Below are 18,596 nucleotides of genomic sequence, written 5' to 3'. Positions count from 1 at the left end.
TCTAAACAAAGCTTATATGACGCTCCTCATCCACACAGAGGAAATAATCTAAATGAATCCAGACTGGTAAGGTGCATAGTATTTGCAAGCAAACGTGAGACATGAATAAAAGTAACCTCACATTTCTAAAACACATTAGTGAAACCTAATGTATGTTTTTTATTTCTTTAACCTTGCATTCACAGAACATTTAGAGGAAGCTGCTTTTGGTTAACTAAAAGTAGTTACTCTTTCACAGATACACTTCATACATGCACCACCAGAGGGTGCTCCAGCACTGTCTTTGTTGTAATTTATCCTTAGACAAAATATTTCCTATGCCAGCTGTGAGACGTTTCTCTTCTAATAGGATCACAGGTGAAGATTAAGGAGCTCAGAAACAGGACCAGCTTTCAGGATGCTGAGCTCCATGAATGTGACGTTAAACAACAAATAAAGGGAAATTTTATTTTCCAAAGATCCAAAACAATCAGAGAAAAAGTTTGATGATTTAATTTTGATTAATTGTTCAATATTCTATCTACAAAAGTGTTATTGCTCTAGATGTTTGTTTTCTTTTTCCCACTTTATCTTGTCCTAGCTGCAACATTTTAAGACAGTTAACAGAATCAGAGATAATTGTACTCAAGTAGAGTTTAAGTCCTTACAAGGTACTATGCTTTACTTTTCTTTACTGCTGCCTCAGATTTTAGAATTTAAGACATGGAATAATCAAAATGTAATTGATAGAGGGGAAATAAGGGGAAAGGCTCCTGGGTGGGGGGCCCCCAACACTACAGGATGAGCTCAGTGTCTTCCTGTCAGAAACTGCCCGGTGATAAAACATGAACACACACCAGCTCCTGATTATTAATATCTTTATCACTCTGTGGTACTCGAGATGTTTACAAACATGCTTTTCAGGGTGACGTCAGGGGAGTGTAACCCCAACCGGAAAAACTGTTAATGGTCCCAGCACGCGCGCACGTACTCACACACAATTAGACACTCACCAAAGCGCCAAAGCGCGCACTCTCATACACACCCTCCCCTCTCAGGGGTTGACCCCGCCCCCTCTGAGCAGGGCTTCTTAAAAGGGGCAGACCTCGGTTTGAGGGTCAGATCAAGACCTGTAGAAAGGACTCACACAGTTGGACTTTACTTAAAGGGACACAGAGCTGATTTTAAACTATTTACGGAGGATTTCAGAAGCGGATAAAAACAAATCACTGGAATAATGAAGTCTCCAAAACTGAGAACCAAAGGTAAATATCAGACTAATGACTTTCTCACCTTGAGTTATTTATATTTAATTTTAGGAATATCAGTTTACAATATAATAAGAACAGGTAAATCGGGGTTTTGCAGTCTCACGTGGAATAATAACGCGCAAATTAAGTTAATTTTCCTTTTCTATGTTTTTTTTTTCTTGCAGCAAAGTTCGTCAACGAGGAGGACTTGGACGACGTGCTCTGTGAGTTTGACGCCGTGATCGAGGACTTCACGTCGCCGGTGGAGAAACGTCACTTCAGGTACGACGAGCACCTGAAGACGGTGAAGAGGAGGAGCTGCGCGAGCGTCAGTGACAGCGGCATCAGCGACTCAGAGAGTGAGTTCAAGAGCTATTTATGTACGAACGCAGAGAAAATCTACAATCCTGGTCGAAAAATTGTGTGATTTTGCTACTTTTGCAAAGAACAAAAGCTTATTTAGGATCTGTGGGATAACAAAAGCGGATTTCTTCAATAAGAAACTCTTTACCGACTCCAGAGGGGAGCCAGAATGGAGATCAGGCTCTGCATAATGAGTCTAGATTCCATATGTGTCATTTTTCTCAGCATTCCATCATGAGGTCTTAAAGACAATATTATCAGAAACCTGCAAAGTTTTTTCTTACCTTTACCACACCTTTCTCTTACACTCTGCACTGTTTCACCTTTGCATGTATTTTCTTATCATCAGTCAGCTTGGCAGGCTGGCAGACTGTTGCACATGCATCCATGCATGTACACGCAATTGTGCCAAAACAGAGAGAAAAAGAGAGATATGAGAATCCTTGATCCGAGTCCAGAGATCTTGGCTTCAGATTGAGCTACTGCTGCATACTTTGGCACACTCTCCTGCAGACTGTGGCTGCAGCTTTTGGAGTTTAAAGTATACATACTGATTCAACTTACAGTGTTTTAAAGTCTGCTCCCTCAGCAGCAGGCTGTCTGAAAACTGTGCTCCAGGTCCCTGTGAGATATGAGAGTTTCCTGAACACGTGAGAGCATCGGGACATCCAGGGGAACTGATCTGGGTGTTTTGCTGAAGGGATGTGGAGACATTTTAAGGTCTAGATTGCACCTTCAAAACATCTATGATAGACTCCTGAGAGATTTAACCTTCTGTGCTCTCAGTGTCTAAACTCCAATGCACAGATTTTGACTTTATGTTGTTTCCAGATGATAATTTGACCAAAGAATGTCAGTAATGTGTGGTAGCTTGGGTACTGGTGGTTTTGGGAGGGTTTCATGGATTCCTGCTGTGTTTACTACACCAGCTAAGACTCTTCTCATTACCACATCACCACTAATGAGCCTACAGAAAGCATCATCGTGGTAATAGCAGGGGGAAGGTGTCTGAACCTGCGTCTGTGGTGCTAATGAGTGAGTTGATTTGCTGAAGGATCAGATTCCTGCAGGAGCTTGGTCCTCTCCATGGCAGTCGAATGAAGAGGGACATGTCCCACGCGGGGATGGGCTATTGTTCCGCAGCCTGATGGATGGACGAAGAGTTAGACGCGAGGATTAACAACACAGGGAGACACACCAGAGAGAGTTTGAGGGGCAGAGCAAGAGAGAACTGAGAAATGAGAGAGAGTTCGTCCAAGTCAGACTCTCCTGTGAAGGCCATAGGTCTGTGTGTGCTCCCATTGTGTGTGTGGCGTCTCCTCTCTCCTGCTGTGAGAGCAGGGCTGAGTGGTGGGAGTGGCACAGGTCAGAGGGGTGTTTAAAGTGGTCGACACCTGAGACGCTGTTAAGGTCTGCTGCAGCTCTGAGAGAGGCGAGGACAGCTCTGAGTGCTGCCTAATCTGCTTTTTGTCACACACACTTAGTTCAAACTCACACAGATTTCATGGACACAGCTGCTGACAGCTCAAACCAGGAGTTTGAACTCTTGGAAAAATGTTATTTTCTGGATTCAGTTGATTCAGAATCAATTCAGCAGGCTTGAGCTTAGCATTTTCATTTCTGCAGCTTCCATAAAACTAGCTGCAAAATCCTCCAAACTCTTACTCCTCTCTTAGCAGACACATAGACGGTAAAATATGTAACTCAGTGGTGCAAAAATATGACCTGGCTGCCTCAAACTGGCCATTATCTCACTTATGTAACCCAGCATTCAAAGTTTGGGTAGAACAGAGGAGATAAAAGCTGCAGCCTGCTCCAAGCATGAAACGTGTCAGAGATAAATCTTTCCTAAAACCAGAGGAGACGCCTGGCTGAGCTCTTATATTGTCACTGACGGCCGCAATGAAGATTTAGTCTCTAAGTTAGGGATGCAAAAGTTCAGTTTGTGCAGGAGTTGAGCAGATCTTTTGTGAACTTTTGTAAGTATGTTTGTGTGTTTATGCCCCCCATGTGTGTGTGTATGTGCAGTTACAAGCACACGCATGTGTGTGACAGGCCGAAGAAGAGGGCTGTCATTAGAGGAGAATGTGAAGATTACACACCAGAGCTGCTCCACTGACACAGATTCACATCAGTGTTGTGTACACAGAAGGATGGATGCTCACCTGATGCAGGTCGTCTAAATTCATCTCCTTCCTCTACTTCTGACAGGTGCAGAGTCACTGAACAGAAACAGCTTCAGCTTCAGTGATGAGAGACTCAACTCGCCCACAGTGCTCTCCCCCACCAATTCCTCACCTCCTCTTATGTCACCAAAACGTGAGTTCAAAATTATACTATCTAACTTTTCTTTATCAAAGCAACCGAATTTTACATTTCATATCCAGATTTTACAAAACTCCACTTAAAGTCTCTGCCCTTGCACTTGGATGGTCCCTTCCTTGCTCTGCTTTTGCTCAAACTAAATGTACAGACAGTTTTCCTGTTTCATCTTCAGTCTTCTCCCTGTGCCAAGATGCTAATGAAACACGTTATTTGTGCAAAAACTCTGTCAAGTTAAAACCTGGACAATCAAATGACCCCTGCTTTTGAGTCATCTCATGGCACTTTAAAGGGGAACTTCTCTGTCATAAGACACAAACTTTTTGTTCCCTATTGTAAAAAGTAAATCCTAAAAGTAAAAAGAAAAAAAAAACACCCTAAAGAATGCAGGAGCAGGTACTGAAGAGGCATGATTGCTCTTGTAAAAAGAAACCAGGAAGCAGAACCAGTCAGTCATGTCCTGCTGACAGATTTGAATACCTTCAATGAGACAAAGATGCAAACTCAGAAAAATTCAGAGCTGTGAACTTTAAGTTCTGATTAAGACTTTCCATCTGAAATCTTTGCTCCCTTGGCCTGAAATCTCTTTCTTCTCTTTCAGCCAAACTGGGCGACACTAAGGAGCTGGAGGATTTCATTGCCGACCTCGACAAAACATTAGAGAGTGAGTGCTAATGCAGCCGAGCTGTCAGAACACTTGATGAATTAGCATGTACGCCGGCGCTGCCCGCTACTCAGGATTAACCCGGGCATTTGTTCCTCTTGTAAGCTATGCTAACGACCACTCATAAAGTGACACAGTAGCTCCTCCCCTTAGGTTTTCTGAGAAACTATGATGTGTGAGGAGGAGGAGGGTGAAGGCTGTACCCTTTTACACCTGTCGGTCAACCTCTAAATGACATAATTTGAAGTTACATCATGCAGTGTGCACTAATCATATAGAGCTATAGGTCAAAATTAAGCTGTAAAAACACTTACCTGGTGTACTTTCTTCTTCTGACGGAGTTCAAAGCTGTAATATCACTTAAGCTCTTGCACACAGTCTCCCAAACAGAGAGAGATTTTGACCTGAGCACATGAGACACTCAATCAGAGGAACGATCATGCACAGTGGTCATAACTTTGCTGAACTAGTATTAAAATACAAACAGATGATAAGGAGAGCTCTGCAAAGACAGAGAGAATTACAGTGTAGACATGTTCTCTCCAAATTATTTTGCATATTGCATCACCCAGATATGAGGCCAGGGTCATTTAGCTTTGCAGGTAGAAATGTCCTGCTGTGAGATGCTGGTTTAGCTCAACAGAATGTGTGCCACCTCTGTGTATATTCAGATTTGTGCACATGCATGAAACATCAAAACAGAAGGCGGTATTTTATCACTGCAAACAGACATACATGATTTCTGCTTGACTTCTTCACTTGTGGGCTTGTGAGTGTTTGAACTTGCATCAGAGTTGGAGGAATGTGTGCTGCTGCTCAGATTCTGTAAATGTCAGGAATGGAATGAGGCAGGAGTGGGAGTTGTTGCCATGTTTTCGTCCTCCTCGCCCTGCCCTGTTTGCTACTGAATGTCCGTCTTTCAGAGTCCTCCTGTAAAAAACTGGACATTCAGAGAGCCAGTCAGGCAGTCAGCCAGCTTCCTGTTAGCCCTGCAGAGTGGTGTGTTTATTAGGACCAGCAGTGTTTACGATGACCAGCCTGTAAAAAGGAGCGCCGGCCGCTCTGAGAATAGTGCTCAGGAGCCAAAGAGTCCTGCTCTAATCGGGTCTGTCTGTCTCTGTTCTCAGGCATGTGACGAGGAGGCTGTTGTCCTGGAGCACAGCCATGAGGGGGAGGAGGGAGTGGATGTCTGGACCCCCCCTGAGCAGCATACGCCCGGCTCCTACACCCTAAAACCACCCAACAGGATACAGCTGGATCACAGTAACGTCCACGCGGCTCCACTGCAACACCAGCTCTTAAATTTAACCCACCATCGCTCCACTAACTCCAACCACCTGGATACTGGGCTGTAAGGGCTGCAAGAAGGGCCAAAATTAGCAAAGCAGGAAACCCGAGGTCGAGCTATGATGCAATGGACTCCATGAGGTGTTTGTAGGAGTGAAGAGACGAGGATCTAACGCTGCAATGAGTCACTGGAACATTTACTGTCAGATCACATCCCAGAGCAGGAAACACTCCTACCCCTGAGCTACAAGAGTATTTAAAAATAGCTTTTTATAATAGAAATATATTTGTAATTTTATAGAGCTCCTTATTGTCTGTATTTGTGTAAAATATATTTTTGTATCTTATGTAAATAATAAGTCTATTTGCCTTGATATTAACAGATTAACTGGAATAAACTTCATCGCCTCTGGAGAAAACTGGAAAGCAATATGTGTATTTAATTCAGCTAATGTGTGCCAGAGATCAAATTAAAGAGTCAAATGTTGTGCTTTTGCTTACATGGGCCTCTGCTCTTTATTTTGGACTCAAACTTATGCTTTACTGGGGTTCTGCCGGGTCGGTTCAGGACGGAAACTCAGCAGAGTTCCCTCCTTCTCTCTCCAGTCATCACAGTCTCCTTCTTTGTTCTACAATTTGAAGTATAGATTAACCTCTAAAGTTACAAACAGCAGTATATTTCCATGTTAAATGTGCACGCTGTTTAAAAAGTCACACATTTACACCAAGGTACAACAGAGGGTTCAGATTTCTCTAAGACGCCAGGGAGTGCAGAGAAGGCAATTGCTGCAGAAAACTCAAGTCTTATTGAGTTTGTTATCTATCAGCCAAATTAACTCATAAATCTCAAGACAAAACACATGCCCCAACAAGCCTAGAAATTAATCTTGTTTTGACATGAACGCTAAAAGAAAGGATTTCATTTATTAAAGTTGAATTGCAGGTGTGTAAAATTCTATTGGGTTTGAGGAACTCACTAATAAAACTAGTAAGATCAATGCTACTTCTTATTATCTATAAAGTACGTTGGCTGGTATGTGTCTGACGACTTGCAAAAACCACAACACAACAAAGTACTGCCACAACAGGGTCAAATGAGATCAGTTACCCAACATACAGAAAATCTGTCATAACAAGAAAAGTACTGTTTTGTTTTTTAACTTTACTTATGATAAAAATAGCTTTGTAGCGGTATCACCCTGTAATATCATTTGTGGTAGCTACTTATATTTACATATTTACCTGTAATGTGCCATCTTAGATTTAGCTTTATGAATCAGTCAAACCATAACATAAGCATTATAGAAATAATTGTCACAGCTGAAGTTAAAAAAGAAAACAATGATTTACTGTCTTTCACAACTTTTCTGTCAGTTGGGCAAACGGCCCTCTTTTTAACTTCCTTTGTGTTGTGGCATTTGCAATGTCTGACAACAACTGGCCGTCATAATAAAGCATCTCTTGTGCAAACATGCAACATCAGATTTTCATAATGAAAAAGTAGAGTAAAACGGTTAGAATGAACACACTACTGCAAGAATGAGGCAATAAAATGTTGTGAAATTACAAAAAAAAAAGGAAAAAGTGAAAAGTAGGACTAAGTAACCACCTGGGATGAAAAAACATGTATATCCCACCACAAGACTTAAATTAGGATGACAGGAACATAAAAAAGAGGAAAAGGGAAGAATTTCAGGTGCAATATTGAGGGTTTCTCTTCTTGGTAATGGTAGAAGTTAAGCCTTAAAGATGCCTGATACAAACTCAGGAAGACACTTAAGTCTTTGAGTCGTCTGATATGAGATTTCTTTATATTCGTTAACACTTGCTGCAGTTTTTCTCCTTGAACCTAATTTACCTTTCGACAAAAACTTTCTCAAAGCCCTCACAGAGGAAACACTACGACATCTTCATATCATTCACAGAAGAAAAACGCATAGATTTAGACTGAAGTCAGACATGCATGCAGCAGTGTTCATACACCCAAGAATGTAAAAGTCATACATGTAACAATACCCCCACGCACTCACACACACAGAGACTCTGAAATAGAGATCATACGTCACTCACCTTCTGTCCTCATTCATCAACCACTCAACAAACAAACACTTATATAACTCCTGCAGCAGCAGGGTCTATTTCCAGAGGTGGAGGGAGACAGGAGGGTGCGACCCCTCCCAGGCCTAGCAGCAGGTGTGGTTTAATGTCAGAGGCACCCCTTCGTCTGGGGTCAGAGGTCACTGACTGCTTGCAGACAGGCTTCCATATTGGTTCCATGGTGGCAGAGCAGCAGGTGCAGACAGAGCAAAGAGCACAAAGAGGTTTCAGTGTGTCTGAAAGGAATGACCCAGATTACACTTTTAGAAAACTGAGGGATTAAGACAGAACAATCAAAAAATGTTTATGGAATGATGCAAAAAATCTCAGATCACTGGATGGGTGCACATGAATTGCCTCATGTCTTCAGACTGTACACAGAGAGATTTCTCATCTTCCTAAGGTTGCATTTGTGTTTAATGATCCAAACTTTTTAAAAAATTAAAAACAAGTTGTTTGCCTTCCTTTTAGCAAGAAAATCATGAAACTGTATTTTTTTTGCCTATCTGAATTGAGATTTCTTTCCATTTCTCCACTCTGAGTTACACTTTTTGATAAATCACTTTAAAATTTGTTTCAGGTTCAAATAGCTGTAATATGACCAACAATGCTGTGACCTGGGAAAAAAACTAAGGCTCAGTAGATGCACAGGCACTCCTCAGCTGAAACAGAAAGTTGAACTTGGTGTTCCTCAGAGAAATCCTGGTATGGATCCAAGGTAACACATTTTTCAAAGCAGAAAAGTTACGCTTAGTGAAGAAGCCTGCTCCGGTCTTCCTGACTTGTCTTTCATGTCCACACTTGTCCACAAACATGTATGTAAAAAGAACAATATGCCCCTCCTTCTCCCCGCCCGTCGCTGATTGCATCTTTGCTGATCTGGCTGCAGTTTCTGATTTGATCTCCTCTGAAGTCTCATGTTTTGAAGCGCTCAAATGAAAACCTCATCCCACAAGCAGGGAGCCTCTCACAGCTGTGCACGGCTGCTGTTCACAGACCGTGGATCCAGCCAGCCCACTATGAGTGCATGCCAGACTGTGTTAATGTGATGGCAGGAAGCTGGCACAGAGCGCCTCGTCTTGTTTCTTCAGTACAGTTGGCAGAGAGAAGCTGCGGGCATGGCCCACCTCTCTGCGCTGTGCCGTGTTTGGAGGGTTTGGGCAGGAGGCCGGACAGCTGGCATCCAACGCAGAGTCCGTGTTGACACAACACATGATCCCCATCCCTACAAAACAAGCTTCCCACTTGGCAGAAGTGGGCATCTTTTTGGCAGTGAGGGTCTGTCCCGTAGATGTGTTGGCCTTGGCAGCAAACAGACTGTATGTGCACGGGGCTGGAAGTGTGGGAAAGTAGAAGACTGGGGTACAGGGCCAACAGGCCAAGAGATTTACATCAGGAGGAAGAGCTACAAATAACACAAACCAGCCAGATATGAAAACATAAACAAAGATCTTAGAGAAGGTTTGTGCCTGCAGGATGAAACAGTTATGTTCACCCTTTCATGCTTGTATTCACACAGATTTGGGAGAAGCTATTTCTTATGGATCCACTTCAGGCTCAGCGTCTTGCCCAAAGGCCTTTTGACATGTGGCAACAAGAGCTGGAGATCAAACTGCCAACCTTTTGATTGAGAGATGACCCACTTTATCGCCGAGCTGTGTTTCCACTTGTCAGCCACAGTTCTTTAGCAGAATGAACAAAAGAAAGTGTCTGGTTGATTGAGAAAAATAAGTAGTGAATCCTGCTGCGTGTGTTGGTCTGAGCATCAGGACGGATTTCTGGAGGCCCCTGATGAGAGCTGAAGTGGTGGTTCTATGAATAGTCCAGGGAGAGACACACAGATGTGTGTGTCCACATCACAAAGAGTCAGAAATACCCTGAGCCAAATATCAGGTTCAGCTTTCTGCTGAGTCTTCATCATCCTCATCATTTTCATCATCACTGGGGTCCAGATGTCCTTGAGAGAGGTCTGCAAGTGTTAACTGTGTTTCATTCATGTTGTCTGAATGTATGTAAACATAGCAGAGTGTGTGAGGGCAAAGAGATATTGGTGTGTGTAGATGCTTCAGAGCAGGTCTGTGCCTGTTTGACAGTTTTATGTGTGAGCAGAAATGTCATAAGATTGTGTGTGTGTGTGTGTGTGTGTGTGTGTGTGTGTGTGTGTGTGTGTGTGTGTGTGTGTGTGTGTGTGTGTGTGTGTGTGTGTGTGTGTGTGTGTGTGTGTCGGGTGGTGGAAGTAGTGTGTGTGAGCTGACAGAGCGGTGAATTTACAGCTGTGGATGTTCATGCAGATGAACAGAGAGCCCAGCAGCAGGTGTTAGAGACTCCTCTACAGACCCATTTCCCAACAGGAAGAAGTGACATGTGACGTTCTCAGTTTGTTGGTAACTAAGGAACAATAACAAAAATGTTTGTTGGGAGACAAAAGTGAGATTTCAGAAATGAGAAAAACACAAAACACACGCTGTTATGACAACAGAATAAAGTCTGATGGTTATGTAAGATTTATCACTCTGCAGCATCTTTACTGTGGCCTTTTTTATTCTCATTTCTTTCACGTGTTTCTCTGTCATGAGCCGAGTCTTTTTTTTTTTTAGGCTATTTAATTGTATTCTAAGCTCAATACAGAATCTTCAAACTGTTCTCTTTTTCTCTTCTTTCTCACGTGGAGTGTTATTCTTTGGTGCAGCTGTTACACGTCCTGAGAACTGGAGCAGTAGATTTGAGGATGTTGGCATTCGTTTTGTGCAGTGATATCATTGTGTTTGGAGCCAGCTGACCCTCAGCTACAGCTGCTTTCTCCCAGAGCTCCTCTCAGCAGAGTGAGCACTTCCTTTAACTTGGCTTAACAGAAGACTGATGTGTCCCGATGCGGCCTTCTGTTTCCAACAGAAAGAGAAACCTTTGAGAGGAGACTCATTTCAGTCACAGAGAAATCTCAGGCCTCTGTTAGCTCCAGCAGATTAAATCCAGATCCTGCTAATTGCCGTGAATCATGCAGGACGTCTACGTGGCCAGAGAGAGGTCTGCAGATTCTGACTCAGAGGGATCAGTCCGAGGGAGTGTGTGTGACCCAATATTTCCAGAGTGATGAGTCACAGCAGAGCTGCGGGGTCCATGCAGGAGGAAAAGTGATGACTGCATTTCATTCCTCAGTTTTACAGTTTAGGGACAGAAACTTCACACTGGGGAGAGATCTGGAACTTGGATCAGGAGATAAGTGGGTGTAAATCTCCAGATGTCTCTGTGCTGTCCTCTTATTGTCATTTGGCTCCCATCTGTTGCTCTCTTTATTTCCTCTCATTCATCCTTTTTTCCTTCTGCATCTCAATTGCTTCTTTAACTGTTCAGCTTCTGCTTCCAAAGTAAATCTAGAGACAGGTTTAAATCAGGCATTGAGTGGCAGCTCCTGATAAATTCAGCTGAATAAACTTTACTCCTGCATACAAAGACCATTGTTAATTATTTACTCCCAGCAGATGCTGACTCCTGTCGTCCTCCGCCCATCCTCCTGTTTTATCTCCTCATCCCTCCATCACTTTCACCCCCCCATCACTCTTCTTCACAGCTGAACTTGTCCCCTTTCTTTCACCAGCAACAAATCCTCTTGAAATCCTGAGAAGACTCCCTCTTTATCCTCACTCCATGTTGGTGCCACCCCTTCCTTCCCCAGAGCTCTGCGCCCTGTGGCTGGGTTAGAGAGGTGGGTCAGGGTTTAGCTGCTGCACCCTGTCATTAAAGCTGATTTAAAACGTGAGCAGACTTTCCATGGGAACTGGACCCTGAGGTGGAAAACCTCACCTGAGCTCACTTTGCAGACAGGGACAACTTTCCTACAGCTTCATTGTTAATTCACATAGAAACACAAAAAGAGGACTCGGGCGTTGAATGTGCAGAAAAAGGAAGGATTTCAAGGTTTGATGGAGTCTTTAGTGGAAGAAAAATCCTCAAACTGAACTATTGTGATCCAGTTTTGCTGAAACAGCTTTTTCAAGTGGTTGTTCAGAAACTAAACCAGCTGTTTCTGATTAAAGAACATTTTTTACAAGAGGAGCATTTGAGGTCCCCCATAGAAACTCAAAATGCAGCTCAGGACAAAGCCAACAAGCTGAAATCATGTGATCCTATCTACAGAGCATGTTCATAAAACAGGATTCAAAGCAGACATCACGTCAGGGTAAGTGTGATTCAGGGCAGATTTCTGCTAAACTTTGGTCATTAGAACGACTCTTACACTGGAAATACATGAAGACGTTAATCCTCACCCTGAAGTGTCATAAATGAAGCAGAGAGCTGCCCTGTCAGCAGTTTTATCTGATGGACTGATGAAACCTTCTCTTGTTTTCCACTAACACATCACTCTGAGTGACAGCTGTGATTTAAACAGAAAGGTGAGCAGGTTCTTAAAACCTCTTGTGTCAACACTTTGCATTTACCCTGAGAGTAACGACTGAAAGTATCTCCTCAGGGCGAGCCCTCCTCTTTTATGATCCTGAAACAACCTGAAGGAGTCTGTTTCATTTCCAGCAGAGCTGAAGCTGCAGGGCATCAGTGAAATCAGTCTGATAATTACAGCCCTGTGCAGGACAAACACAGTCCTGTCTTTGACAAGGGGGACAGGGAGGGTCAGGAGGGGTCAGGGTCTTTTGTTTTAGTCACAAGCCTGCTGCAAGTCTTTAAAAGAGGGTAAATGACAGTAAAAAAAAAAAGAAAGAAAGAAAGAAAGAAAGAAAACTGTTTTATTTATCCTTCCATTCATGCCCTGAGTTATGCACCTGTCAGGAACAATAATTTTTTTTTTTATTCATTTTGCACAATTATGAAATAAACAAAAGTCAAAGATAATAATTATATGAGGCGCAGGAAGAGGCGAAAAGCCCAAAGGGCTTATTTGAAGCCTCCATCTAAACTATGTCAAATTTACACCATACTATATGCACATAAAACATGCAAGACAAGGAGAAAAAGAAAAAGCAATCTAACAAAAACAAGTTACTAAGAAGTTATAACAAACTAATAACAAAACACATACCACCATGATTAAGAAAGAAGAAATTAAAAGACCAAATAAAAAATATGAGTGGTCTGTATGAGCGAGTTCTATGAAGGATCGTATTGCCATTTACTCCAGGGAAATTAGAGCAGGTTTGGCTGTTAAACCTGGGTTTGAGTTAGCAGCTTTGAAAAAGAGTGACTCAAAGTTTCACTTCATTTTATCTCATCCCTAAATAAAGCAAAAAATGAGGAACACATATTATATTTCCTGAAGAAAAATGCTTCATTCAGCCAAATGATTCGGCTCAAAAAAAAAAAAAGGCAAACCAGAGCATCTCATCACTTTGATTGTAAAAGATATAAAAGCTGAAGTCTTGGCCAATTATCCTGTCATCCTTCAAGGTACAGATAAACGGAAGAATTTTCTAAAAGAGGCTTCAACAAGATGCTACATGCATCCCTGTGTGAGCCCTCAACATCTATCATGAACAGTAAATTATGCGAGTTAAACTGAGACGGCTTTAAGTCAACTGAAGTCTGGAGGTTATTGCTGAGAAGAAAATCCTGCTGAACTTTCAAATCCGGACTCAAAGACAAATCATCCTCAGGGAACTCAAGTCAGAAACTCAAAAAGAGCCACGGGACAATCCATGCACATGGATCTGGAAACCCATGCACAAAAAAAAAAAAAAAAAAGCACCTATGGAATAAAAATCCATGGGTGCAAATCTGTAAATCTTGCTGGAATTTGATCCTTGAATGTTTTGCAAATTTGTGTGCACGAGTTACACATCTGCATCCACTGGCACAAGGAGGTAAGACTCACACAAAAGTTTAACTTTAGTTCCTCTAATAGATTTAATCTGCTGGATTTTAACGTCATTAAGAGTGCTTACATTTGGCCAAATGCTCCAAGGTGTTATCGGCTGTTACAACATATGTGTGAATTCAGGTAGTAAGAGGCCCTCAGGAGTCAGAAAAACAGGAGCTTTGCCCAAGCTGTGTCGCTAACAGAAGGGAAGCTCATTCAGAGAGGCATTTCCTCCCTGTTGATGTAATTAGGCCCATCAAGCCTTACACACACACACACACACACACACACAGGATAACTCAATCTAACTGTGGCTACGCTAATTACACCACATAATGATGCTTTATATCTGAAGACAAACCGCTCGCCTGCATTTACTCCCAGGAAACCTGTGTCAGAGTAATTCCCTGCTCATTAGGTGGTCTAATAATATCAGAGGCCGTAACAAGATTAGAGAAATCATCACCCTGGGTAATAACATTTAGGGAGAGAAGTAGAGAAACAGAAATATCCTTCCAAAACAAATCTGACTCCTGTTGAAGTAACAGGGCTGAGTGGAGGAAAGGTCAGGAAACACACACACACACACAGCAGGCGCACACACCAAGCACAATCCTCCACTGTTGATGTGTTGTCCTTCAGAGGTGAGGTCCAGGAAGGAATGCAGCATGGGGCAGAGTGTGGGATGGATTGTTTTTGTTCTCAGTGAATCATCAGGGGAAAAGGTTAAAAACTCGTGCCAGTTTGTTTTTTGTCAATCAAAAAGATCCCTCTGCACATGTCACAGTTTGTCCTCATCATTCGTCATCGTTAGGGTCATTACTGTCATGCTCCTACGGCGAGGAGACTCTGCCTGCAGAACAATTCAGATTCAAGGGTCAACAATTACAATCTCGAAGCTGACTGAAGAGAAGGTAAAATACAAACACAATAAAAGCATGCAGAGGTCATGTTTCAACTAAAAACACCAGATCTTGTAGTTCCAGGGACTACTTTTCAAGGAGCTGAACCATGGCACCTTCAGCCAATCACACATTGGTGTTTATGGTAATTGTGCAGCATTTTGTGCAAAGATGAGCATCAGGGAGATTTAAAATGAAATGCTCTAACAGATCTGATGCCATCTCATAAAAATTCTCTAAGGATGGCCAGCTCTTGGGTATCCTTGGTCTACATCATATTCAAAGTCTAACCCTCTCTGCAGAGTGTGTGGCACAGAATTTCAACAGATGGTTCTGAAGGGTTCTGAAGTTTCGATAAAGAACAATTTCGCCTTGCAGGTGTTTCCATTACGACCAGAATTGCGCACAACTTGAGTAAACTAAAACATAATGTCCGTCCAGATGCTGCACTCATGATGATGCCGATTCTTAAACATTAGTGTTCCTGTTCACTGCTCAAACTGTCGGCCGTGATCACACTAACTCAAAACAGGCACAAACAAAACAATGAGTGAAGATCATCATCTCCAGCTCACATACTCTCACTCACACACTGACGTTTTTGCGAAAAAGGTGTTTCCATTGCACTTTTGTGAGAAACTTTAATATCCAAACTTCCGAAAAACCACCTCATGAGAGCGTAAAAACTTTATATTCAAATTTGAGAGGTTTTTTTTGTAAATATTGCGTTTCCATTACCATTTTTTTATTGCTATTTTTCAGTTTTGCGCAATTCTAGGTGTAATGGAAACAAAGCTTCTGACACACGGAGGGAAAGCAGCTGGACGAGAGACGGTGGTGTAAGGCCACCTCTGCTAAAAACACAGGAAGGAAAGAGTGAGACAGAAGAAGAGGAGGAGGAGAAGGAAACACAGGGAGGGAAATCTGCAAAACAAATCAGGGCAACACACAAACACACACAGGAAACAGAACAGCTTACAAACAGCTCTGATGACCAAGAAATGTTTGGTTACTGCCCTGACAGCACGTCTCAGGACAGATGTTGACAGTTAGAGCCAACATGAGCACACAGTCAGCAAGAATGCAACAGATTCTCATGTGACTGTGAGCTGGACTGAACCGCAGATTGCCTCCCAGGAGCGAAGAGGACTGAGATCCTCACTCTGATCCTTGCTGATTTCAGCATTCAACAAGAGAAGGAGGAAAAATCTAGGAGACGTGTTCATGAATTCCAGCACAGAGCACAAAGCCAAAAGTGACTCAGGATCTTTGGACAAGAAAAAGACAACGTCAGCATTTCAGAGGAGGTCAGGGAATCTTATTCCAGCTCCAGGCGGGTCCTCTGTGTGTGTGTGTGTCTCTGCTCCAAAAGCACTCGTCTCTGTCAGAGGGGAGGCTGGACTGCCTGTCCCATAAATCAACACGTGAAACACACACACACACAAACACACAGCAGTGTCAGAAATAGAGCCGGGATAAGAAAAATGCTGCAAACCCTGGCATCAGACACATTTTTACAGTCTCATGGTTCACACACTTTCATAAGTGTCAAACGAAATCATTTTGTGTTATGACAAGAAAAATGTAAGATCTTAGATTTGTGAATCAAACAGACTAAAAAAAAATCCCTTTATCACATGTTTGCGCGGTAAAAATCAACCAAGCAGTCACATGTAGAAAAACATGACTGTGTTTATCAGTAGTCAAGGACAACAGCTTCATCATATCAGTTAAACCACAGTGACACTAACAAAACCACTTCCTGTGCATGATATAAGACTCATCACAGGACTGAGAACGCTCCAAAAATCTGCAGAGGAACAGTGAGTAACAATGCGTTCACTGACTCTGAGGGCCCAGGAAACTTTTCCTGGGCTGTCACACCCCCTATCAGCTCTGTTGAATCACTTTTTCTCCTCTTTTAATAGAAAACTGGTGAATATGTGTTTGAGGAGCTCTTTGCTGGGGTTTTTTTGGATTTAGACGTGACAAGAGTTCAAGTGGAAGTTTTGGAGTAGCTGTGAGAATCAACAATGCAAACACGAAGTGTAAAGGTTTCCCTTCCTCGAGTCTTGGTTTCCACTGGCCTTATAATACATGCAAGCGCACACTTCCACACTCACACACTTCTCTGCAGCTATCTGGGTCTGACCTCTTATCTTTACGAATGTTCCCCTTCAGGTCGGCCCGGTTTACCCAAGTTATTCAACAACCCAGCACATGGTTTCAAAATTACTTTCCACATGGAGTCTGATGGTTAATCTGTTGGAACTTTAACAGACCTGGCAATGACAGGAAACATACAGAGAGTGTGTGTGCAGGTTTGTGTGCATGCATTAGTCAAGACTCATGCTAAACAAAGTCTTGAAGCAACATCAACTTCTTTGAATCCAACCCAAAATCCAGGGTGAATGGTTAGATGCAACATTCTTACATTTTTGCAGCCTTGGATATCTCTGCAGCTTTAAACACACACTTGTTAGGAATTGTTAGGAATAAGATGAAAATATGTTCAAGGGACAAAACCGCAGAACATCTTTGCAGAAGGGAAACCACCAGAGTGTGAATCCTGTGTCAGACCAAGACTCTGGTGGTTTCCCGGTGAAGTCTTTTGCATTTAATTTATGGGCAATCTGTTGGTGCAACTGACTGGAGCAAAAATAGGACAGACAAGAAGTGCAATGAAGAGGAGTTGGACAGCAAGGTCGCATTAATCTAAACTTTAAAAAATGCAAATCAGCTGCACTGAGAACTACAAGGACACAGGCGAAATATAAATGAAGGATGTTTTTTTTTTTAATGACCTGACACCGAGCCCAACTCTGTCTAATTCAAACCTTCCACCTACTCTACTACTCTTGGCTCCATCTCCACAAGAGAGGGCCAGTTACTAAGTGCTGAAACCCAGTTTCAGGAGCCAAGGAGGACTGCAACAAGAACCTCTTTCAGCTCGAGCTGCCAAACACAGTTGGCAACAAGATCATTTAACTAAGTTCAGGGCAGAGGGCCTAAGTTCACTGTTTTACCAGAGGATGAACAGAGTTTTTATATCTTTCTGTGTCACCCAGGTCATAATAATCCAGAGTTTTCAGGAAAAGAAACTGGACTTTGTTGAAGCAGACATGTTGTCTTCTATCTGAGAAGACTTTTTCAGTTTGGAGGAAACCTTTCAACCTTTCTAAGCTGATAACGTAGCCTTTATCAACCAGTATCCCGCCTCTAGTCCATGGTCTTTACAGTCTAATCTGTTCTCTTTCACCCAAAAATCCCCTCCTGAGAACACACATCTGTCTTTTAACTGAGAGCAAAACTGCATCATCAGTTCTCAATGATCTTGTACAATGTGTTGAAAAACTGTGGTGTAATCCTCTCCGCACAGCGCTCAGTTTTTTATCACTCCTCCAACAGTTGCTTTGTTTTCTGGGTATCAACGCTTCAGTGTCAGGAGCTTGGCTGCTCTGCCTCTGGATCTGTCAACAACACAGCTCATAAGACTTAGGACTCGACGGACGACTCAATTCGGACCTGACAGGGGCAGGTGTCAGGTGGTCATTCAGTGTGTGTGTGTATGTGTGTGGTGTGTGTGTGTGTGTGTGTGAGTGAGTGTTGTCTGCCAAGCCCAGGAGGGATCTCTTCCAGCACAAATAGGTCAGTGTCTCCCTCTTTCTGTGTCCTTTCTAAAGGCACACAAACACACACTTTCCCCTCACAGACTGATATTAACAACCACACACTTACACATACTCACACACACACACTTACTATTACAGATGTGAACAGCAGTCAGTCGTCTGTGTGTGGCCGCACAGGGATTGATCATCTTACTTGTTGTTTTTTCTTTTGTTGCGTGAGCGTTTGCTGTTTTGTCAATCACAGTGTCCAGACAGAAGTGTGACGACATCACTCAAAGCCTAAATATATCCTTC

General features: G+C 42.6%; 1 protein-coding gene across 1 annotated transcript; it reads left to right on the top strand.

Annotated features, from left to right (window-relative positions):
* The first annotated feature begins 1,090 nt into the window (after positions 1-1,090).
* rgcc (regulator of cell cycle) lies at positions 1,091-6,342 on the top strand. The gene is made up of 5 exons (XM_074694161.1): positions 1,091-1,244; positions 1,415-1,588; positions 3,804-3,911; positions 4,516-4,578; positions 5,706-6,342. Exons 1-5 carry the CDS (start codon positions 1,217-1,219, stop codon positions 5,711-5,713), a joined length of 381 nt encoding a protein of 126 aa, XP_074550262.1. The 5' UTR covers positions 1,091-1,216; the 3' UTR covers positions 5,714-6,342.
* Positions 6,343-18,596: the final 12,254 nt, after the last annotated feature.

Source organism: Halichoeres trimaculatus, unplaced genomic scaffold (genome assembly GCF_033239565.1).
Source record: "Halichoeres trimaculatus isolate MK-OKI-2021-1 unplaced genomic scaffold, fHalTri1.1 fHalTri1_scaffold_19, whole genome shotgun sequence".
Classification (NCBI taxonomy): Eukaryota; Metazoa; Chordata; class Actinopteri; order Labriformes; family Labridae; genus Halichoeres; species Halichoeres trimaculatus.
The sequence above is the reverse complement of the archived record's forward strand: the minus strand, read 5'-3'. Positions and strand labels throughout refer to the sequence as shown.